The 25,010-nt window shown below is 40.3% G+C and overlaps 1 protein-coding gene across 1 annotated transcript; it reads right to left on the minus strand.

Moving 5' to 3' along the window:
• Positions 1–748: 748 nt before the first annotated feature.
• LOC116364988 (gastrula zinc finger protein XlCGF17.1-like) lies at positions 749–23,655 on the minus strand. The gene is made up of 3 exons (XM_031817768.1): positions 23,440–23,655; positions 8,473–8,647; positions 749–1,782 (listed from the first exon to the last, which is right to left on the minus strand). The coding sequence occupies exons 1-3, from the start codon at positions 23,593–23,595 to the stop codon at positions 977–979; spliced, it is 1,137 nt and encodes a 378-aa protein (XP_031673628.1). The 5' UTR covers positions 23,596–23,655; the 3' UTR covers positions 749–976.
• Between the last annotated feature and the right edge of the window lie 1,355 nt (positions 23,656–25,010).

The following is a 25,010-nucleotide window of genomic DNA, read 5'->3' on the forward strand; positions in this document are numbered from 1 at the left end:
ATATGTAATTTCGACGTTTTGGTGCGAACTAACTTTACTTTTTGGCTGCATTTCAACCGAAATATGCCGTGTTTGATAACCGAAAGACACAGACTTCAAAACTAAAGCTGTTTTTGGTAAGTATAAACCCTTCCAGGTCTTCTGATGGAAGAACAGCAAAGGTAAGGGAACATTTATGTGTTAAATTTGGGTTTCTGTGGAGGAGCCAAAATGCTAATTCCTGAGCGCCGACTCACATTATAGCCTAGTGAACGAAATCTGTAAAGTTAAAAATAAATGTAACACAGCTGTTTTATTAAGAAGAAGTGTATCTTTCTAAGTATATGTAGAACATGTATATTTAGTCAACGTTTATGATGTGTATTTCAGTTATCTGGCAGAGTTACCATAATTTCTCCAGGCATTGTTGTAGCATTTTTTAGCCATGACCTTCTATGTAAACCGTGATTTATGGATATAATTAGCATATTATTGAAAAAAACATAAATGTACTGTATAACATGTCCTATTCCTGTCATCTGATGAAGATTTTCAAAAGGTTAGTGAATTATTTTACTTTAATCCTGCTTTTGTGATTGCATCTATTGTTCTACAAAATGGCTATGTAAATTAGCCTATCTTTGGTGGTGGTTTGACATAAATATGTGCTATGTTTTCGACATAAAACATTTTAGAAATCAGACTTGGTGGCTAGATGAACAAGCTGTTTATCTTTCATTTGAGCAATTGGACTTGTTAATGTGTGGAGGTTAAATATTTCTAAGAATATTTTTTGCGTTCTGTGTGCTACTGTGTCAGTTGAGCAGTGGGGGGAGGTGCCCTAGCGGGACGTGTGGTGCCAAGTAGTTTTAAGTGACTTATGAGTAATATGTTTTCCCACAGTCTGAGTGTATTTTTGTGTGTGTATTCTCTCATGTTGTTTCAGATTCCCCGATCGGCTGAAACACTTTCCACACTGGGAGGAGTGGTAAGGCTTCTATCCTGCGTGTATTCTCTCATGCCGTTTCAGCGCCCACGAACGGACGAAACACTTTCCACATTCGGAGCAGTGGTAAGGCTTCTCTCCTGTGTGTATTCTCTCATGTAGTTTCAGCTCCCCCGAACGGACGAAACACTTCCCACATTGGGAGCAGTGGTAAGGCTTCTCTCCTGTGTGTTTTCTCTCGTGCTGTTTCAGCGTCCCTGAATGCTTGAAACTCTTTACACACTGGGAGCAGTGGTAAGGCTTCTCTCCTGTGTGTATTCTCTCATGTAGTTTCAGGTCCCCCAAACAGACGAAACACTTTCCACATTGGGAGCAGTGGTAAGGCTTCTCTCCTGTGTGTATTCTCTCATGTTGTTTCAGCTTCCCTGAATGGTTGAAACGCTTTCCACACTGGGAGCAGTGGTACGGCTTCTCCCCTGTGTGTATTCTCTCGTGTTGGTTCAGGAATGCTTTCCGGTTGAAACACTTTCCACACTGGGAGCAGTGGTAAGGCTTCTCTCCTGTGTGTATTCTCTCGTGCCGTTTCAGCATCCCTGACTGGTTGAAACACTTTCCACACTGGGAGCAGTGGTAAGGCTTCTCTCCTGTGTGTATTCTCTCGTGCCGTTTCAGCACCCCTGACTGGTTGAAACCCTTTCCACACTGGGAGCAGTGGTAAGGCTTCTCCCCTGTGTGTATCCTCTCGTGTTGTTTCAGGTGTGCTTTCTGGTTACAACTCTTTCCACAGTGGGAGAACTGGTGTCGTCTTGCTGGTTTGGATGTCCCTGGCTCTGGTTTCTCTGAGTCTGGTCTTTCTCCTGCCAAAGACAGTGTTATTTTTAAATAGAGACCCGAATGAAACCACATGATAAAACAACCTTGCTACGAGGGTAAATCCTAAATCAGATCTCTCAATAACCCGAGGCCAGTTTTAACAATCTTAGTGTGATTTAAAAACAAATGTAGAGCTTCCTGGTAATTACTGCTATGTTTACATTACTTATTCATCCTGTTTTACAAGTCAGAACACAAAAACCTGGACAGTTCTAGGACACTGAAGACACAGACGTCGCTGGATTCCAATTGAACAGGTGGTTCTAAATAGGTGGTTCTAAATATATAACATTCATAGCTGTATGATACAGAATGTGACCTACACACTTCCTTAAACATAAAATAACTAAAGAAGTAATTTTGTGTGGTAGTCCAAAACTAGTTTTTACGTCGCAGATACAAAGCACATCAGTAACATCTCCCCGTTGTTGAAAGGGTTCGACACATTGCTGTTTAAATGGACCAATTTCTTATTTAGACATTCACAGATTTTCAACATTTTGATTATCGCTGATGCCATATTTTGGGTAAAGTAAAAAATTAGGTGAAATATTTGGGTAAATGTTCCTAAAACTGATAGTAACAACAAAAAACAAAAATATAAACGCAACAAGTAAAGTGTTGGATGTTTCATGAGCTGAAAAAAAAGATTTTTTTTACATCCCTGTTACTCAACATTTATTCTTTGCCAAGATAATCCATCCACCTGACAGGTGTGGCATATCAAGAAGCTGATGGAACAGCTTGATTATTACACAGGTGCACCTTGTGCTGGGGATAATAAAAGGCTACACGAAAATGTGCAGTTTGGTCACACAACAATGCCACAGATCTCTGAGGGAGCGGGCAATTGGCATGCTGACTGCAGGAATGTCCACTGGAGCTGTTGTCAGGGAATTTAATGTACAGTACCAGGCAAAAGTTTGGACTCACCTACTCATTCAAGGGTTTTTCTTTATTTGGACTATTTTCTACATAGTAGAATAATAGAGAAGACATCAAATTTATTAAAAACACATGGAATCATGTAGTAACCACACGTGTTGAATCAAAATATATATTTTATTCTTCAAAAGTTGCCACCCTTGCTTTCTCTCAACCAGCTTCACCTGGAATCCTTTTCCAACAGTCTTGTAGGAGTTCCCACATATGCTGAGAACTTGTAGGCTGCTTTTCCTTTACTCTGCGATCCAACTCATCCCAAACTATCTCGATTTGGTTGAGGTTGGGGGATTGTGTAGGCCAGGTCATCTGATGCAGCACTCCATCACTCTCCTTTTTGTCATTGTCATTGTCCTGTTGAAAAACAAATGACAGTGGGACTAAGCCCAAACCAGATGGGATGGCATATCGCTGCAGAATGCTGTGGTAGTCATGCTGGTTAAGTGTGACTTGAATAAATAAATCACTGACATTGTCAATAGCAAAGCACCCGCACACCATCACATCTCCTCCTCCATGCTTCACGGTGGGAACCACACATGCGGAGATAATCTGTTCATCTACTCCTCGTCTCACAAAGACATGACGCTCGGAACCAAAAATCTCACATTTGGACTCATCAGACCCAAGGACAGATATCCACTGGTCTAATGTCCATTGCTCATGTTTCTTGGCCCAAGCAAGTCTCTTCTTCTTATTGGTGTCCTTTAGTAGTGGTTTCCTTGCAGAAATTCGACCATGAAGGCCTGATTTACGCAGTCTCCTCTGAACCGATGATGTTGAGATGTGTCTCTTGCTTGAACTTTGTGAAGCATTTACTTGGGCTGCAATTTCTAAGTCTGGTGACTCTAATGAACTTATGCATCAGAAGTAACTCTGGGTCTTCCATTCTTGTGGTGGTCCTTAAAGTAATGATGGTCTGTTGCTTCTCTTTGCTTATTTGAGCTGTTCTTGACATAATATGGACTTCACCTTTTACCCAATAGGGCTATCTTCTGTATACCCCCATACCTTGTCACAACACAACTGATTGGCTCAAACACATTAAAACCTGTTATGGCACATTAACTCTTGAAACTAGGGGGCACTATTTTAATTTATGGAAAAATAACGTTCCCAAAGTAAACAGGCTATTTCTCAGGATCAGGTGCTAGAATATGCATATAATTGACAGCTTAGGATAGAAAACACTCAATATTGTCTGTGAATATAACAGAACTGATATTGCAGGCGAAAGCCTGAGAAAAATCCAATCAGGAAGTGACTCTTATTTTGAAACCTCTGCGTTCCTATGCATCCCTATTTACCATTGAGAGGGATATCAACCAGCTTCCTTTTTCTATGGCTTCCCTAATGTGTCTACAGTCACTAGACATAGTTTCAGGCTTTTATTTACAAAAATGAGCGTGAATGACAACATTGCGTCAGTGGTCAGGTGGTGGCTCTCAGAGTGATTTGTGCGTAATAGACAAAGGCGGCCATTGTGCCTCTCGCTCCTAGTGAAAAGCCAATTGTCCCGGTTGATATATTATCGAATAGATATTTGAAAAACTGTTTAGTCACGAGGATTGATTATAAAAAACGTTTGCCATGTTTCTGCCGATATTATGGATCTAATTTGGAGGGTTTCTTCGGCGTTGTCGTGACCGCAACTTCCGGTGGATTTCTCAACAAAACGTGAAGAATAAATGGAGGTATTTTGGCTATAAAAAATCATCTTTATGGAACAAAATTAACATTTGCTGTCTAACTGGGAGTCTCGTGGGTGAAAACATCCGAAGCTCATCAAAGGTAAACGATTTAATTTGATTGCTTTTCTGATTTTCGTGACCAAGCTCCCTGCTGCTAGCTGGACATAATGCTATGCTATCGATAAACTTACACAAATGCTTGTCTTGCTTTGGCTGTAAAGCATAATTTTAAAATCTGAGATGACAGGGTGATTAACAAAAGGCTAAGCTGTGTTTCACTATATTTCACTTGTGATTTCATGAATATGAATATATTATATATATATATCCGGGAGGAGTAGTTCCAAAAGGTTAAAACAGATTAAAACCTGCTAGCGGAACGTTGACAACATCCGGTGAAATTGCAGAGTGCAAAGTATTTTTTTATTTATTAGAAATATTTAACTTTCATGCATTCACAAGTGCAAAGGTTAACTTCTTGTTAATCTAGCCACCGTGTCAGATTACAAAACGGCTTTACGGCAAAAGCAAACCATGCGATTATCTGAGGACAGCACCCCATTAAACAAACACACGACAATCATATTTCAACCCGCCAGGCGCGACACAAACCTCAGAAATAACGATATAATTTGTGCCTTACCTTTGAAGAGCTTCTTCTTTTGGCACTCCAATATGCCCCATAAACATCACAAATGGTCCTTTTGTTCGATTCATTCCGTTGTTATATCTCCAAAATGTCAATTTATTTGGCGCATTTGATTTAAAAAAAACACTGGTTCCAACTCGCCCAGCATGACTACAAAATATCTAATACAATACCTGTAAATGCTGTCCAAACATTTGAAACAACTTTCCTAATCCAATTTTAGGTATTTTAAAACGTAAATAATTGAGAAAATGTAAGACGCGATAAACTGTGTTCAATACCGGATAAAAACAACGTGAAGCGCGTGACCTGGGGCGCGCATCAAAACATTAGAGAGCACTAGGCTGGACCCTCGTTCTGAATAGCCGAACTTCTTAATTTCTCTAAAGAAAAACATCAACCAATTTCTAAAGACTGTTGACATCTAGTGGAAGCAATAGGAACTGCAACCAAGTGCCACACAAAACCATTTGAAAACAGAGTCACATCAACAACAAAAAATTCCTCCTGGATGGTTTGTCCTTGGGGTTTAACCTGCCAAATAAGTTATGATATACACACAGACATTATTTTAACAGTTTTAGAAACTTTAGAGTGTTTTCTATCCAAACCTACCAATTATATGCATATCCTAGCTTCTGGGCAGGTAGCAGGTAGTTTACTTTGGGAACGCTTTTCATCCAGACGTGAAAATACTGCCCCCTATCCCAAACAGGTTATAAGGAAAGAAATTCCACAACTTAACTTCTAAAAAAGGCACACATGTTAATTGAAATGAATTCCCGGTGACTACCTCATGATGCTACAGTCCTCCTTTAAGACTCCATAATGGTTCATCATTAGATGCTACAGTCCTCCTTTAAGACTCCATAATGCTTCATCATTAGATGCTACAGTCCTCTAAGTCTACACCATGTTTAGAATGTGTCTGGAAGCATTATTCTATCTATTCTACTCTCATCCTTTTGGATTTAATAATATTTAATAATAATAATAACAATGTTATAATAGGTAATAACTAACTTTAATAACTAGGGTTAATACCTGCCTGGCGCACCAACAAAATCTTCATATTTACCCCCCACCGCTACAGAATTAGCGTAGTAGGCCATGTAACTTAAGGTGATCAGAAATATTTAGGACTAACTTATTCCTTGACACCCATTCTGAAACTAACTGCAGCTCTATGTTAAATGTTGCAGTCATTTCAGTCGCTGTAGTAGCTGACGTGTACAGTGTTGAGTCATCCGCATACATAGACACACTGGCTTTACTTAAATGTCACTGGCATGTTGTTGGTAAAGATTGAAAAAAGAAGGTGCCAAACAGCTGCCCTGGGGAATTCCTGATTCTACCTTGATTTTGTTGTACAGGCTTCCATTAAAGAACACTGTGTTCTGTTAGACAGCTGTTGGGGAATAATCAGAATTGGTTGGTAACATAAGTAAGATGTTTTATATTCATCATATTTTTGTAAGTTACTTCTCATCAGAATGTTATTTTTGTATAATACTGTGGCGGGGTTGCAGTATCTGTTCTATGTCAAGACTAAGTTGTTTGGGCCGGAGAGAGGTCAAGCGTGTATCTCTTGGCTCCACAATGTCTGTGTGCCAGTCAGTGTTTCTCTGTGATCTTGTCAAGATAGGATGGATTTGATATATGCCTGGAGGATTGGTTTATGGTTCTGAGTTTGAGAAAAGAACATGTTTTAGGAGACAAAGCTGAACGATGAATTATGCCGATAATGCTGTGTTATCCTATGCTGTCTCACTAGGGAACACACTTTCTAGTAGGCTTAAATTGAAGATAATGCGAATAGAACTGGCAATATCAGCTGCTATTATCCTCAATCATTTTCCATCCACGTAGTCAGACACCATGACATTGTTGATTTTTTTACCCAAAATTTAATTGAAGGTGTTCCAAAGCTTTTTACAATCATTCTTCATGTCATTTATCTTTGTTTCATAGTGTAGTTTCTTATTTTTTATTCAGTTTAGTCACATGATTTCTCAATTTGCAATAGGTTTGCCAATCGGTTATTCAGCCAGACCTATAAGCCATCTCTTTTGCCTCCCTCTTCATCATACCATTTTTAAATTCCTCATCAATCCACGTGGATTTAACAGTTTTTATAGTCATTTTCTTAATGGGTGCATGCTTATCAGTAACTGGGATAAGCAATTTCATAAATGTGTCACAGGCAAGCGTCTGGTTGCTCGTCATTACACACCACGGACCAACAAATATTGTTTCCATTGTTGGAATCGGCTAAACTTTGAACATGGAGACATTAAAGAAGTGATAGGAAGTGAAAGAGACTGGCTGTTATGTCAGAAGTTAATGGTTCTCTGAAGAAAGACAGGTGGCTTTGGAATGTGTTGGGTGGACGAGAGGAGAGCAAAGTGTTAAACAGGGGAGACAGATGAATATCTGTGGATTAGATGAAGGAGAGGTTGAGGTCAGGACAGATTCTCATCAGGGAGATAAAGGTCTGGTATCCTGTTACCCTCTTTACTCTCTTCCTGTGGAACCATAAGATGTAAGGATTGGAGAGAGGGAGTGTCTTAAGTGAGACATATCTGGATGGAACAAATGTTGGGTTGTCTGAATTACAGATGTACAGAACATTTGGGAGTAATTCAACTTGGTTAAAGCTTCTCTAGAGTTCGTGAGTTATTTACTGTGAAAAAAAAGAACCTAATAACATCAACAACATAGGAATCACCACAAACAATTGTATGATCTCTTATATAGAACATTAGGCCCAGCCTTTTGGAACTTTGGTTTTCCTAGATATGACTACTATATTGTGATCACAACAGCCGATGAATTTGGATACTGCTTTCAAACAAATTTCTGCAGCAATAGTAAGGATATGATCAAAATATGTTGATTCAATTTCTGTACTGTTTGTAACTACCCTGGTAGGTTGATTGATAACCTGAACAAGGTTGCAGGCACTGGTTACAGTTTGAAGCTTTCTCTTGAGTAGGCAGCCTGATCACAGCTTTCCTCCAGTATTAGTTAATTAATTAACAGTGTCTAGAGTTTAGTTTGCCTGTTCAACAGTCTTGTAAAGATAGGGGGGTTGACTGGGACAGGCAATGTAACATCCATAATGTTTTAAGGATAAGTTTTTGTAAAACAAGCACCTTACATTGGATCATCTTGAAACTTTCTCTCCAAAGCTAACTTTAATCAAGGTTTTATATGGTCTACTGCTTTATCTCTTTTCATTGGCAGAATCCTTTTTCAGTGTTATGATATTCATAACATCCATATCCATCAGTCTATCTTCCTGACAACGAACAGAACAGTGCTGGTTGTCCTGGTAACAGATACCAATGAATAGATCTATTTATTTGTTCAAACTGAACTACAGCACTTACTTTGAGTCAAATCTGATCCTTTCCTCTCTTCTCCTCCTCCCACAGTTCCACTCAGCCCCATTGTTTTCCTGCAGTCCACCAGCAGCACAGACAACCTCTTCATACCCAGCAGTAAGGTGCTAACAGGAGAGGCATGACACGGGGACTCCGGGAGGGTGGAAGGGCTAGCGTTGTCCTGGTAACCATAAAGAGGGGACACAGACGCACATCATTATGGATGCTGATGTCACTGTTGTCATAAAGTGCTCTACAGAAACACAGCCCAGACCCCAATAGAGAAAGCTGTATGCTAGACCAGACCAAGCTGTACCATCTGGTGTTCTGATCTGGAGAGACTCTTCTCTTCCTCGTCAGCATCAGGATGTTGTTGAGGCTTCCCAGAGGATCCACAATAGTCATGTGTCTCTCCTGTGTGAATGAGAACATCAAACAGATGGTAAACTTATGACCATCTATTGCAATCATAGAGTCTTACAAGAGGCATGCATATGTCTAAAATGGCCACTTTCATCATGATTTCCTAAAATATTGTTTGTGATGCAAATGTAAAAGGGTCGTTCCACAAAATGGGTGGCCTTTGTTATTTTAAGTAGAAAATATGCACCAATATAGAATTTTAAAAGCCTGTTATATTAGATGAGGGGAACTTTAATATAGGCCACATGGAGAATTCAATACATCGAATTGAAAAGTCCCTCAAATATATGAACCAATGGCAGATTGACCCTTTAACAATTCCTACAGTACTGAACAACATATTCAAGTGTAGAACTTCAGTAGAATGCCACTTTAAAACCACACATTAGTTCAACAACGGCATAGTTTGTGTCCCTGTTGAAGACAGTACTCACTGGTGTTAATCTGATATTCTGTCTCTTCCTCTTTCACTCCAAAAACGTCTTCCTCCTTCACCTTTATTGAGATAGCATCCTCTTCCTCTCTAAACGGTTCTTTCTCTTCTTTCACCATAACAGCCTCCTCTTCCTCCTTTTTCATTCTGAATGATTCTTTCTCCATACAGCCGACCCCCTCTTCATTAGCAAGGGAGGAGTAGTTTAGTGAGCTCATGGCCAGGGATGTTAGCTAGCTAGCTAGCATTAGCGTCTAGCCTAGTGCTAGGCTCAGTATCAATCTTTAACACGTTTGCAAATTGAACCAGTTGATACGTCAACCGAAACTGAGATTAGATAATGTACATTAACACGGTCTAAAACGTCAATCTTTCAGTTGTATGTTGGCTAGCAAGCTACCGACGTGGTTGAAAGAGTTGGCGCCTTGTTGTTCCTGAAGAAGCGTCCGTCCAGTCCATTATACGTCACACAAGAAGAGTCAACTGAAAGACGCTCATCGCCATCTGCTGACTGGAGTGGGTAACGCAGTTTGGAAACAATAGTTACAACACCTTTTGTATTGGAAAGAACGTCATCATTATTTAACAATAAGCTGATACATTTTTTCTTCCAAATAATACGTTCCTGTACACAGACGTAGAAGCTCAATATGAATATGTAGATGATTAATAAATACTTATATGAATAGGTAGTGTGTTGATATACATTTTCTCTGTTCATTTTTCACAATCGTTTTTATCTTCACGTGACCATACTATTCCCTTATAGCCACGCTCTATAAGATACACATCATCCTGTAAACAACAGAACTAATGCATCACATGCAAATAGCACTTGATTATCTGTAGTGCTATACAGTGGGTAGACAAAACATTAAGAACAGCTGCTCCTTCCATGACTTAGAAAGACTAGGTGAATCCAGGCTAAAGCTATGATCCCTTACTGATGTCACTAGTTAAATCCACTTCAATCCGTGTAGATGAAGGGGGGAAACAGGTTAAATAAGGATTTTTAAACCTTGAGACATGAGACATGGATTGTGCATGTGTGCCATTTAGAGAGTTAATGGGGAAGACAAAATATTTAAGTTACTTTGCACAGGGTATGGTAGTAGGTGCCAGGCGCACCGGTTTGTGTCAAGAACTGCAACACTGCTGGGTATTTCAGCTCAACAGTTTCCCATGTGTACCAAGAGTGGTCCACCACCCAAACAGTGGTGGTTTGTGCCGTTTAAGATGAGGCAGGACAATTTGTTTTTCCATGAGCATGGCCTTAATTCTATTACAGCATATTGGACGACTGTCATTCATATTTCACTCACCCTGTTCAATGGAACAGCAATAGGTTTAGGCTACTACATGATACTCTAATTGTCCCTATACCCATCATGAGGTAGCAACCTAGCCTATGAATGAAAGTTTAGAATGTAGGTTCACACAGGTCGAGAGAACATTTTGCGATGACATACAGTGCCACATGGACAGACAGTGACACATTCAATACTGCCTTGCACACTCTCGCCTGCATCTAGCTGAAATAGAGATATCACTGGACAAATTCAGGTATGTTTATCCCCGTTTTGTTCCATTTAAACGTTTGTCAACAGAATCGGCGGAATGAATACACCCCTGATCATGCATAAACACAGTTCACTTTCATTACAGACACGTTGTATTCCTTCTTGCATCTATGTGCTCTCCTCTTATCACCTTCTCCCTTTGTTTCTGTACTTCAATGCACAACACATCAGCTGTATGTGACCAGAAGAAAAAACCTTTCCAAGCCAAACCATTTCATAACTGCTACACACAGCTTACATTGTTGTCACCATATTAGCTAAAATAACATCATAGTCAACAGAGCTAATAGAACTAACTCGTTAGTTAACCTGCTACAATCATGCAGTAACGTTACAGTGTACAGTCAGTAAGCAGTTTAGCACTTACCTTGGCGGGTCCCAGTGGCAATAAATTAGTCAAACCAAAAGCTTGCCTTGACTTGGAAGAGTTCCAGTGTTGTGTTGGATAGTCATAGCCAGCTAGATAACATAGCATCCCTCTGTTTGAGCCAAGTGTTTGAGTAGACTAAACTAGATAGCTGCATTTGCTAGCTAAGTAAGTGAAACTGAAAGTGGAAAATAAATGACGAAATATGTCTCTCTCGCTTCTCCTTCATTTTGGAATAAAATAATTTGTTCAAAACTGTTCAACTATTGTATTTTTTATCTCTTTTAGTCAACTACTCACCACATGTTATGCACTGCAGTGGTAGCTAGCTGTAGCTTATGCTTTCAGTACTAGATACATTCACTGATCCTTTCATTGGTTGGACATCATGTCAGTTCATGCTGCAAGAGCTCTGATAGGTTGGAGGACGTCCTCCGGAAGTTGTCATAATTACTGTGTAAGTCTATGGAAGGGCTTGAGAACCATGAGCCTCCTAGGTTTTGTATTGAAGTCAATGTACCCAGAGGAGGATGCAAAATAGTATGTTTTTAAAAATTATTTGGTGACGTGATTATATTTAGGATAGTTTTATCTAAAAGGACCACTTTTAATTTTTCTGAAAATAACTTAGGACGATGGTTCTCCCCTTCCTCCTCTGAGGAGACCCCACTGCACCCAAAGGACACCCAACCAACTTGACACAATTGTGGGAAGCATTGGAGTCAACATGGGCCAGCATCCCTGTGGAATTCTTTCGACACCTTGTAGAGTCCATGCCCTGACGAATTGAGGCTGTTCTGAGGGGAAAAGGGGAGGGTCCAACTCCATATTAGGAAGTTGTTCCAAATGTTTGGTATAATCAGTGGATATATCTGCCATTTAGCAGACACTTTTATCCAAAGGGATTTGCAGTCATGTGTGCAAACACTTTACATATGGGTGGTCCCAGGAATCAAACCCACTACCCTGGTTTAACAAGCACTATACTATACCAACTGAGCTACAGGACCACAAGGAATGATCAAGGAATGACGCAGATAAACACACACAGCCTGAGTTTCAAAAATATAATTGAATCAAAGACCGTAACATTGAAACTGACATACTTCATATTTAGTTATAATCAAATATTATTTGCCACATGCGCTGAATACAACAGGTGTAGATCTTAACGTGAAATGCTTACTGACAAGCCCTTAACCAACAACGTAGATAAGAAAAATAAGTGTTCAGAAAATATTCCCTAAATAAAAAGTTCAAAAAAGTAACACAATAAAAAACAATAACGAGGCAAAATACAGGAGGTACCAGTACAGAGTCAATGTGGAGGCTATATACAGGGGGTACCAGTACAGAGTCAATGTGGAGGCTATATACAGGGGGTACCAGTACAGAGTCAATGTGGAGGCTATATACAGGGGGTACCAGTACAGAGTCAATGTGGAGGCTATATACAGGAGGTACCAGTACAGAGTCAATGTGGAGGCTATATAAAGGGGGTACCAGTACAGAGTCCATGTGGAGGCTATATACAGGGGGCACCAGTACAGAGTCAATGTGGAGTCTATATACAGGGGGTACCAGTACAGAGTCAATGTGGAGGCTATATACAGGGGGTACCAGTACAGAGTCAATGTGGAGGCTATATACAGGAGGTACCAGTACAGAGTCAATGTGGAGGCTATATAAAGGGGGTACCAGTACAGAGTCCATGTGGAGGCTATATACAGGGGGCACCAGTACAGAGTACAGAACATAACAAAATGTGGAACAAGTCAAGAGGTCTGAATACCTCCCGAATGCGTTGTATGTAGACCAGAATATCAGGAACAGGCTGGATGTGAGAAGGAGGTTGGCATCTCACTGCCATTCAGCATTCAGGAAGTAAACTGAAAATGCCAATTCCCTTCTATGGTTTTCAATTATGAAGAGGTAGAATTGGAATTTGATTTACTTCCTGAATTGACTGGAATTGAAATGGAATTGACTACAAAGCTGTTAGCTTCATCATTTAGTCAAACGATGTTATAATGCATAACGCTCACAGATGTGCTTGTTCTCATTCAGAGAACATTTTTTAGTTGAATAACAGAAAAGAAGAAAAACATGAGCTTCTGAGAGACTGTTCCTCTCTTCCATAGTGAGAACACTATTTTCATTCCCACAGCCTTCATCACCGTCCCTGAAGTCTCTTCACTGTTTGATCTTCATTCCTACAGCCTTCATCACCGTCCTGAAGTCTCTTCACTGTTTGATCTTCATTCCTACAGCCTTCATCACCGTCCCTGGAGGGTCTTCACTGTCTGATCTTCATTCCTACAGCCTTCATCACCGTCCCTGGAGGGTCTTCGCTGCACATCAGACAAGTTCTGAAGAGTTGCAGAAGCTGTACTTCATCTCCTTGTTAGGAGCAGAGCACTTCCTTGTTAGGAGCAGAGTACTTCCTTGTTAGGAGCAAAGTACTTCCTTGTTAGGAGCAGAGTACTTCCTTGTTAGGAGCAAAGTACTTCCTTGTTAGGAGCAGAGTACTTCCTTGTTAGGAGCAGAGTACTTCCTTGTTAGGAGCAGAGTACTTCCTTGTTAGGAGCAGAGTACTTCCTTGTTAGGAGCAGAGTACTTCCTTGTTAGGAGCAGAGTACTTCCTTGTTAGGAGCAGAGCACTTCCTTGTTAGGAGCAGAGTACTCCCTTGTCAGGAGCAGAGTACTTCCTTGTTAGGAGCAGAGTACTTCCTTGTCAGGAGCAGAGTACTTCCTTGTTAGGAGCAGAGTACTTCCTTGTTAGGAGCAGAGTTTCAGAGTCTCTGAAATAATATTATTAGTGGCAATACATCAGCAGCACAAAGTTAATATGGTATTATGTCCAGTAATGTGTAGCCTATAAGAAACCTGTCCCATTCTACTTGTCTATTATCTTTCTTTAGAAATAGTCATTTGTGATGACTTACTGATGCTTCTAGTGTGTCTCCTCAATGAAGAGAGCTGCGTGACCATGTGACACCATCCTTGATGTGGGGAGGAGTGTTGGACAGGCACATCCTGTTCCTGTTAAGACACCTGACCAGCTGAGTGCAGGTGGGCTCTCCTGTCAACATGAGGCTCCTGTTGCACCCCTCAAGGGCACATTGACAGATTTTCCACCTAGTCCTCTCTGGGATTCAAACCAGGGATCTTTCAGTTACTGGCCCAAAACTGTTAACCGCTAGGCTACCTGCAGCAGGAGCCCCATGTTGACAGGAGAGCCCACCTGCATTCAGCTGGTCAGGGGCAGTGGTGCCCTGTAAGTAACAAATGTATCACTATCAGAGGGGTGTATTATGACATCAGATAGAACTACTCAGACATTCCAAATATCACTTGATTATCAGAGGGGTGTATTATGACATCATATAGAACTACTCATACATTCAAAATCAGGCTTCATCCACATCATGAAGGTGGATATTGATCCAACCATTTCAAAAGTAATGACCGGGCTGATGGAAACAGGATATGCCTTTACACTTTTATAAATAGCGACAGATGATATGTTAGTTTGTTTGACATGGTTGGGTCTTTTTGTGTCAGTGAAAACGTTTTAGTGAGAAATGGCGATGGAAACTCCTTTATGTACAAATATTTATATAATAACCTATCTTAGTTAACTTGGAGTCACGTGATGATATGTTGTGTGGTCCTCCCTCTAAAACTTCGAAAACCATGTAGTTTATTAGGCTACAGATGAAATAAGTTATGAACTTCACAGGGTGGTGAAACTACATGTGATGAGCTTGATGCTCCTTTCCAATACATTTTGAGGGTCTTAATCTGGTGACATGATGACCGATGCTTGGTTGCCATTTGAAAAATAAAATAATTGCTCTCATCCATAATAATCTCATCAATCGGGTAACAATGTTTATTCAACCAGTGGGAGCGTTGTAAATGCCCCAAGGGAAGTCGAAAGAGGAACTCTTCATTGAGACAATGATAAACAGCAATCCTTGGGAGAGTTGTGGTGGATATTATAAAATAAGGATCTGCTGGAGTCCAAGTCAAACCAAGATTCTTTATTTCTGAGCTCAGAGAGAATAACAAACAGAGTTACACAGCGCAGTGTAGACAGTCTGAATTCCTGAAGCATTGAGTGATTAGCACATATCTTTATAGTTTCCTGTTCCTGGGCGGGACTTTATTCATACAAGGACACAGGTGCAAATTGGTTTGCAACACAGGATGATACTCCCAAGAACAAGAGCTTATAATAGGACAGTTTCACAAGGTTAGTCACATACTCAGTTATGTGGACACACAAACAATTAACATTTTCCATTACAATCTGAACATTTTCATTTAATTAAATAATCAGTGGGCCAACAATGCAAATGTCAACAATGGAACTAATGCATCACATCCAAATATCACTTGATTATCTGTAGTGCTGGAGGAATGACACACCCAGATAAACACACACAAAGAGTTTTAAAAAAGGACAGTTTAAAAGAAGGAACCTGATCTTCTTTATATTCAAACTGACAGACTCCATATTCAATTCATGTTTTCTAATAAAAACAAACAAATATATGTTTGAGTATACCCTGTACCATTTAATTTCATCTGGTAAAGACAGGTAAACACATTGTCAGTCAACAATATAAGACAACGGGAGCACTGTGTATGTTCTCTGATGAATTTTAAGTCAATGTGATGTGAAATATCAACATACACGCTAAGAGAAGTAATTTCTCTCTCCTGTGTGGATTCTCTAATGACGTTTTAATGACTGTTATGAGTAATATGTTTTCCCACAGTCTGAGCTTTTCTAAGCCTTCTCCTCTGTGTGCAGTCTAATGTGTTCTTTCAGCCTTCCTAAATGGGCAAATGGTTTGCACCCTGGGAGGAGTGGTAAGGCTTCTGCCCTGTGTGTATTCTCTCATGCCGTTTCAGCTCCCCCGACTGGTTGAAACACTTTCCACATTGGGAGCAGTGGTAAGGCTTCTCTCCTGTGTGTATTCTCTCATGCCGTTTCAGGTCCCCCGAATGGATGAAACACTTTCCACATTGGGAGCAGTGGTAAGGCTTCTCTCCCGTGTGTATTCTCTCGTGTTGTTTCAGCTGCCCCGACTGGCTGAAACACTTTCCACATTGGGAGCAGTGGTAAGGCTTCTCTCCCGTGTGTATTCTCTCATGCCGTTTCAGCTCCCCCGACTGGTTGAAACACTTTCTACATTGGGAGCAGTGATAAGGCTTCTCTCCCGTGTGTATTCTCTCGTGTTGTTTCAGCTGCCCCGACTGGCTGAAACACTTTCCACATTGGGAGCAGTGGTAAGGCTTCTCTCCCGTGTGTATTCTCTCATGCCGTTTCAGCTCCCCCGACTGGTTGAAACACTTTCTACATTGGGAGCAGTGATAAGGCTTCTCTCCCGTGTGTATTCTCTCGTGTTGTTTCAGCTTCCCCGACTGGTTGAAACACTTTCCACATTCGGAGCAGTGGTAAGTCTTCTCTCCCGTGTGTATTCTCTCATGCCGTTTCAGCTCCCCCAACCGGTTGAAACACTTTCCACATTGGGAGCAGTGGTACGGCTTCTCTCCTGTGTGTATTCTCTCATGTAGTTTCAGCTCCCCCGACTGGTTGAAACACTTTCCACATTGGGAGCAGTGGTAAGGCTTCTCTCCTGTGTGTATTCTCTCGTGAGCTTTCAGGGTTTCTTTCCGGTCGAAACTCTTTCCACACTGGGAGCAGTGGTAAGGCTTCTCTCCCGTGTGTATTCTCTCATGCCGTTTCAGCTCCCATGAATGGTTGAAACACTTTCCACATTGGGAGCAGTGGTAAGGCTTCTCCCCTGTGTGCATTGTCTCATGCTGTTTCAGGTCCCATAACCGGTTACAACTCTTTCCACAGTGGGAGCAGTGGTGTCGTCTTGCTAGTTTGGACGTCCCTGGCTCTGGTTCCTCCAAGTCTGGCCTTTCTCCTGCCAAAGACAGTTTTATTTTTAAATAGAGACCCGAATGAAACCACATGATAAAACAACCTTGCTACGAGGGTAAATCCTAAATCAGATCTCTCAATAACCCGAGGCCAGTTTTAACAATCTTAGTGTGATTTTAAAACAAATGTAGAGCTTCCTGGTAATTACTGATATGTTTACATTACTTATTTTATTCATCCTGTTTTACAAGTCAGAACACAAAAACCTGGACAGTTCTAGGACACTGAAGACACAGACGTCGCTGGATTCCAATTGAACAGGTGGTTCTAAATATATAACATTCATAGCTGTATGATACAGAATGTGACCTACACACTTCCTTAAACATAAAATAACTAAAGAAGTAATTTTGTGTGGAAGTCCAAAACTTGTTTTTACGTCGAAGATACAAAGCACATCAGTAACATCTCCCCGTTGTTGAAAGGGTTCGACACATTGCTGTTTAATTGGACCAATTTCTTATTTAGACATTCACAGATTTTCAACATTTTGATTATCGCTGATGTCATATTTCGGGTAAATGTTCCTAAAACTGATAGTAACAACAAAAAACTAAAATATAAACGCAACATTTAAAATGTTGGATGTTTCATGAGCATCACTGTTAGTCAACATTTATTCTTTGCCAAGATAATCCATCCACCTGACAGGTGTGGCATATCAAGAAGCTGATTGAACAGCTTGGTTATTACACAGGTGCACCTTGTACTGGGGATAATAAAAGGCAACTCGAAAATGTGCAGTTTGTTCACACAACAACGCCACAGGTCTCTGAGGGAGCGGGCAATTGGCATGCTGATTGCAGGAATGTCCACTGGAGCTGTTAGGAAATGTAATGTACAGTACCAGTCAAAAGGTTGGACTCACCTACTCATTCAAGGGTTTCTTTATTTTTACTATTCTATTTTGCTTTCTCTCAAACAGCTTCACCTGGAATCCTTTTCCAACAGTCTTGTAGGCATTCCCACATATGCTGAGAACTTGTAGGCCGCTTTCCCTTCACCTCTGCGATCCAACTCATCCCAAACCATCTTGATACAATACATTAGATTCAAAGGTACCAAAAAGTACATTAAAAATTACTTCCATCTCTGGAAATGTGGACAAAAAAAAAGGATAAAATAAAAAACCGTGGGGGATTGTGTCTGGGAATTGTGTAGGCCAGGTCATCTGATGCAGCACTCCATCACTCTCCTACTTGATCAAATAGCTCTTACACAGCCTGGAGGTGTGTTGGGTCATTGTCCTGTTGAAAAACAAATGACAGTGGGACTAATCCCAAACCAGATGGGATGGCATATAGCTGTAGAATGCTGTGGAAGCCATGCTGGTTAAGTGTGACTTTGATTTATTTATTCATGACATTGTCAACAGCAAAGCACCCACACATCTCCTCCTCCATGCTTCACGGTGGGAACCACACATGCGGAGATAATCTGTTCATCTACTCCTCGTCTCACAAAGATATGGCGCTCAGGTCCAAAAATCTCAAATTTGGACTCATCAGACCCAAGGACAGATATCCACCGGTCTAATGTCCATTGCTCGTGTTTCTTGGCACAAGCAAGTCACTTCTTCTTATTGGTTTCCTTGCAGCAATTGGACCATGAAGGCTTGATTCACGCAGTCTCCTCTGAACCAATGATGTTGAGATGTGTCTGTTACTTGAACTTTGTGAAGCATTTATTTGGGCTGCAATTTCTAAGACTGGTAACTCTACTGAACTTTTGCATCAGAAGTAACTCTGGATCTTCCATTCTTGTGGTGGTCCTTAAAGTAATGATGGACTGTTGTTTCTCTTTGCTTATTTGAGCTGTTCTTGACATGATATGGACTTCGTCTTTTACCCAATAGGGCTATCTTCTGTATACCACCCCTACCTTGTCACAACACAACTGATTGCGGAACATTTCGACAACATCCGGTGAAATTGCAGAGTGCAAAATATATTTTTTTATTAGAAATATTTAACTTTCATGCATTCACAAGTGCAATACCACAAATTAAAGCTTAATACTCCATAATGTTTCATCATTAGATGCTACAGTCCTCCTTTAATACTCCATAATGTTTCATCATTAGATTCTACAGTCCTCCTTTAAGACTCCATAATGTTTCATCATTAGATGCTACAGTCCTCCTTTAAGACTCCATAATGTTTCATCATTAGGTGCTACAGTTCTCCTTTAAGACTCCATAATGTTTCATCATTAGATGCTACAGTCCTCCTTTAAGACTCCATAATGTTTCATCATCAGATGTTACAGTCCTCCTTTAAGACTCCATAATGGTTCATCATTAGATGCTACAGTCCTCCTTTAAGACTCCATAATGTTTCATCATTAGATGCTACAAGGCTCCTTTAAGACTCCATAATGTTTCATCATTAGATGCTACAGTCCTCCTTTAAGACTCCATAATGTTTCATCATTAGATGGTACAGTCCTCCTTTAAGACTCCATAATGTTTCATCATTAGATGCTACAGTCCTCCTTTAAGACTCCATAATGTTTCATCATTAGATGCTACAGTCCTCCTTTAAGACTCCATAATGTTTCATCATTAGATGCTACAGTCCTCCTTTAAGACTCCATAATGTTTCATCATTAGATGCTACAGTCCTCCTTTAAGACTCCATAATGTTTCATCATTAGGTGCTACAGTTCTCCTTTAAGACTCCATAATGTTTCATCATTAGATGCTACAGTCCTCCTTTAAGACTCCATAATATTTCATCATTAGATGCTACAGTCCTCCTTTAAGACTCCATAATGTTTCATCATTAGGTGTTACAGTCCTCCTTTAAGACTCCATAATGTTTCATCATTAGATGCTACAGTTCTCCTTTAAGACTCCATAATATTTCATCATTAGATGCTACAGTCCTCCTTTAAGACTCCATAATGTTTCATCATTAGATGCTACAGTCCTCCTTTAAGACTCCATAATGTTTCATCATTAGATGCTCCAGTCCTCCTTTAAGACTCCATCATGTTTAGAATGTGTCTGGAAGCGCTACTCTATTCTACTCTCATCCTTTCAGTTTTAATAATATTTAATAATAATGTTATAACAGGTAATAACTAACTTTAATAACTAGGGTCAATACCTGCCTGGCGCTCCAACAAAATATTTCTTTACCCCCCTCTAACAATACCGCTACAGAATTAGCATAGCAGGCCATGTAACTTAACCTGTAGTGACACCCAGCCTGTGAACGTGACCGTTATCATCATCTGACACTAATTAGCATAACGCAACGGACATAAATCTTCCTAGAAAATCTTCCTATTCATGAAAATCACAAGTGAAATATATTGGAACACAGCTTAGCCTAGCTCTGTTTGTTCTTCACGTTTGGCTGAGAAATCGCCCGGAAATTGCGGTCACGACTCCAAAAAATATTCCAAATTAGCTCCATAATATCGACAAAAACATGGCAAACGTTGTTTAGAATCAATCCTCAAGGTGTTTTTCTAATATCTATTTGATAATATATCCGTCGGGACAATTCCTTTTTCTCTAGGGCCGATTGGAGTAATGGCTACCTCTGCACTTTACGCGATAATCTCTCTTGGAGCCACCATGTGACCACTTACGCAATGTGCCCCCATACGGCTATTCTTCAACAGAAATGCGTAAAACTACGTCACAATGCTGTAGACACCTTGGGGAATACGTAGAAAGCTTAAGCCCGTTGATGGTACATTCAAAGCCATATAGGGAGTCATTGGAACGCAGCGCTTTCAAAACCTGGGGCACTTCCGGATTGGATTTGTCTCAGGCTTTCGCCTGCAACATCAGTTCTGTTATACCCACAGACAATATCTTTACAGTTTTGGAAACGTTAGAGCGTTTTCTATCCAAAGCTGTCAATTATATGCATATTCTAGCATCTTTTCCTGTCAAAATATCCCGTTTAAAACGGGGACGTTTTTTCCCCAAAAATGAAAATACTGCTCCCTAACACCAAGAGGTTTTAAGGTAATCAGAAATATTTAGGACTAACTTATTCCTTGACACCCATTCTGAAACTAACTGCTGCTCTATGTTAAGTGTTGCAGTCATTTCAGTCGCTGTAGTAGCTGACGTGTACGGTGTTGAGTCATCCGCATACATAGACTCACTGGCTTTACTCAAATGTCATTGGCACGTTGTTGGTAAAGATTGAAAAAAGTAGGTGCCAAACAGCTGCCCTGGGGAATTCCTGATTTAAACTTGATTTTGTAGCTCTGGGGCAGCAGGTAGCCTAGTGGTTAGAGCGGTAGGCCTATAACCGAAAGACTGCTGGATCGAATCCCCGAGTTGACAAGGTAAAAAACTCTGTCGTTCTGCCCCTGAACAAGGCAGTCCTAGGCCGTCATTGAAAAAAATAATTTGTTCTTAACTGACTTGCCTAGTTAAATAAAGGTTACATTTTAAAAGAAAAACTCTTTATCCACAATATAGCAGGGGGTGTAAAGCCATACGTTTTTGTCAGCAACAGACTATGATCGATAATGTCAAATGCCGCACTGAAGTCAAACAAAACAGCCCCAACAATATTTTTATCATCAATTTTTCTCAGCCAATCAGTCATTTGCAAGTGCTGTGCTTGTTGAATGAACTTCCCTATAAGCTAAAAGTCTATATTTGTTTACTGTAAAATAGCATTGTATCTGGTCAAATATTTTTTTCCCAAAAAATTGTAAGGGTTGGTAACAGTCTGATTGGTCAGCTATTTACGCCAGTAAAGGGAGCTTTACTATTCTTGGGGAGTGGAATGACTTTAGCTTCCCTATAGGCCAGAGGGCACACACTTTCTAGTAGGCTTAAATTAAAGACAAGGCAAATAGGAATGGCCATATCGGCCACTATTGTCCTCAATTTTCCATCCACGTTGTCAGACACCAGTGACTTGTCATTGTTGATTTATTTGCGCAAAATTTAATTGAAGATGCTCCAAATGTTTTTACTATCATTCTTCATGTAATTTATCTTTGTTTCATTGTGTACTTTCTTCTTTTTATTCAGTTTAGTCAAATGATTCCTCAATTTGCAATAGGTTTGCCAATCAGTTATTCAGCCAGACCTATTTGCCATCTCTTTTCCCTCCCTCTTTATCATACCATTTTTTAATTACTCATCAATTCACGTGGATTTAACAGTTTTTACAAGGGCAATTTCTGGTTGCTCATCATTACACACCACAGACCAACAAATATTATTTACATCAATAACATAGGAATCACTACAAAAAAATGTATGACATCTTATACACAATATTAGTCCCAGCCTTTGGAACAGTGGTTTTCCTAGACATGGTGCTATATTGTGATCACTACATCTGATGGATCTGGATACTGCTTTAAAACCCATTTCTGCAGCATTAGTAAAGATATGATCAAACCATGTTGATGATTTCATTCCTCTACTGTTTGTAACTACCCTGGTAGGTTGATTGATAACCTGAACAAGGTTGCCGGCACTGGTTACAGTTTGAAGCTTTTGCTTGAGTAGGCAGCCTGATCACAGCTTTCCTCCAGTAGTAGTTAATTAATTACCAAAGTCTTGAGTTTAGTTTGCCTGTTCTACAGTCTTGTAAAGATAGGAGTGTTGACTGGGACAGGCAATGTAACATCCATAATGTTTTAAGGAAAAGTTTTTGTAAAACAAGCACCTTACATTGGATCATTGAAACTTTCTCTCTAAAGCTAACTTTCATCAAGGTTTTATATGGTCAATTGGTTTCTCTCTTTTCATTGGCAGAATCCTTTTCAGTGTTATGATATTCATAACATCCATTTCCACCAGTCTATCTTCCCGTCAACTAACAGAACTCTGCTGGTTGTCCTGGTAACAGATACCAGTGGGCAGATCTATTGTATTTGTTCCAACTAAACTACAGCACTTACTTTGATGAGTCAAATCTGATCCTTTCTTCTCTTCTCCTCCTCTCACAGTTCCACTCAGCCCCGTTGTTTTCCTGCAGTCCACCAGCAGCACAGATAACCTCTTCATACCCAGCAGTAAGGAGCTACCGGGAGAGGCACGACACAGGGACTCCGGGAGGGAGGAAGGGCTAGTGTTGTCCTGGTAACCATAAAGAGGGGACACAGACGCACATCATTATGGATGCTGATGTCACTGTTGTCATAAAGTGCTTTACAGAAACCCAGCCCCCAAGCAAGAGAAAGCTGTTTGCTAGTCCAGACCAAGCTGTACCATCTGGTGTTCTGATCTGGAGAGACTCTTCTCTGCCTCGTCAGCATCAGGATGTTGTTGAAGCTCCCCAGAGGATCCACCATAGTCATGTCTCTCTCCTGTGTTAATGAGAACATCAAAATGAGTAGTAAACTTATAACCGTCTAATAAAATCATAGGGTCTTACAAGAGGCATGAATATGTCCCTTTGATATTTTAAGTAGAGATTATGCTTCAATATTGAAATTTAAAAGCCTGTTATACTAGATGAGGGGAACTTTAATGTAGACCACATGGAGAATTCAATACATTGAATTGAAAAGTCCCTCAAATATATGAACCAATGGCAGATTGACCTTTTAACAATTTATATAGAACTGAACAACATATTCAAGTGTAGAACTTCAGTAGAATGCCACTTTAAAACCACACATTAGTTCAACAACGGCATAGTTTGTGTCCCTGTTGAAGACAGTACTCACTGGTGTTAATCTGATATTCTGTCTCTTCCTCTTTCACTCCAAAAATGTCTTCCTTCTTCACCTTTATTGAGATAGCATCCTCTTCCTCTCTAAACGGTTCTTTCTCTTCTTTCACTATAACAGCCTCCTCTTCCTCCTTTTTCATTCTGAAATGTTCTTTCACTATAACAGCATCTTCTTCCTTCACTATAACAGCCTTCTCTTCCTCCTTTTTCATTCTGAAATGTTCTTTCACTATAACAGCATCTTCTTCCTTCACTATAACAGTCTCCTCTTCCTCCCTTTTCATTCTAAAAGCTTCTTTCTCTTCTTTCACTGTAACCTCATCCTCTTCTTCAATGTTCATTGCCAGAGCTTCTTTCTCCAAACAGCAGACCTCCTCTTCTATAGCAGGGGATGAGTACTTTAACGAACTCATGGTCAGGGATGTTAGCTAGCTAGTTAGCATTAGCGACTAGCCTAGTGCTAGGCTCAGCATCCAGCTTTAACAAGTTTGCAAATTAGGTTACAGTTAACCAGTTAATACGTCAACAGAACTGTGTTTAAAACACTGAGATTAGATAATGTACATTAAGATGGTCTAAAGCGTCAATCTTTCACTTTTATGTTGGCTAGCAAGCTACCGAGGTGGTTGAAAGAGTAGCCGCGTTGTTGTTCCTGAAGAAGCGTCCCGTCCAGTCCATTACACGTCACACAAGAAGAATCACCCGAAAGACGCTCCTCGCCATCTGCTGGCTGGAGTGGGTAACGCAGTTTGGACAAAATAGTTACTCCACTTTTTGTATTGGAAAAAACGTCATAATAATTTAACAATGAGCAGATATATTTTCTCTGGTGTTCATCTGATATTCTGTCTCCTCTTTCACTCCCAAAACGTCTTCCTCCTTCACCTTTATTGAGATAGCATCCTCTTCCTCTCTAAACGGTTCTTTCTCTTCCTTTACTATAACAGCCTCCTCTTCCTCCTTTTTCATTCTGAAAGATGCTTTCTCCATACAGCCGACCCCCTCTTCATTAGCAAGGGAGGAGTAGTTTAGTGAGCTCATGGTCAGGGATGTTAGCTAGCTAGCTAGCTAGCATTAGCGACTAGCCTCGTGCTAGGCTCAGTAT

This window comes from Oncorhynchus kisutch, unplaced genomic scaffold, assembly GCF_002021735.2.
Source record: "Oncorhynchus kisutch isolate 150728-3 unplaced genomic scaffold, Okis_V2 scaffold1144, whole genome shotgun sequence".
Lineage (NCBI taxonomy): Eukaryota > Metazoa > Chordata > Actinopteri > Salmoniformes > Salmonidae > Oncorhynchus > Oncorhynchus kisutch.

What these genes read in the sequence shown, in the direction of transcription:
- LOC116364988 (XM_031817768.1), bottom strand. Translation starts at nt 23,595, where the DNA reads ATGATTTTATTAGACGGTTATAAGTTTACTACTCATTTTGATGTTCTC. An exon ending in CCAGATCAGAACACCAGATG is followed by an intron (nt 8,648 to 23,439) that starts GTACAGCTTGGT and finishes TATGGTTACCAG; the next exon opens with GACAACGCTAGCCCTTCCAC. An exon ending in AGGATCAGATTTGACTCAAA is followed by an intron (nt 1,783 to 8,472) that starts GTAAGTGCTGTA and finishes TGTCTTTGGCAG; the next exon opens with GAGAAAGACCAGACTCAGAG.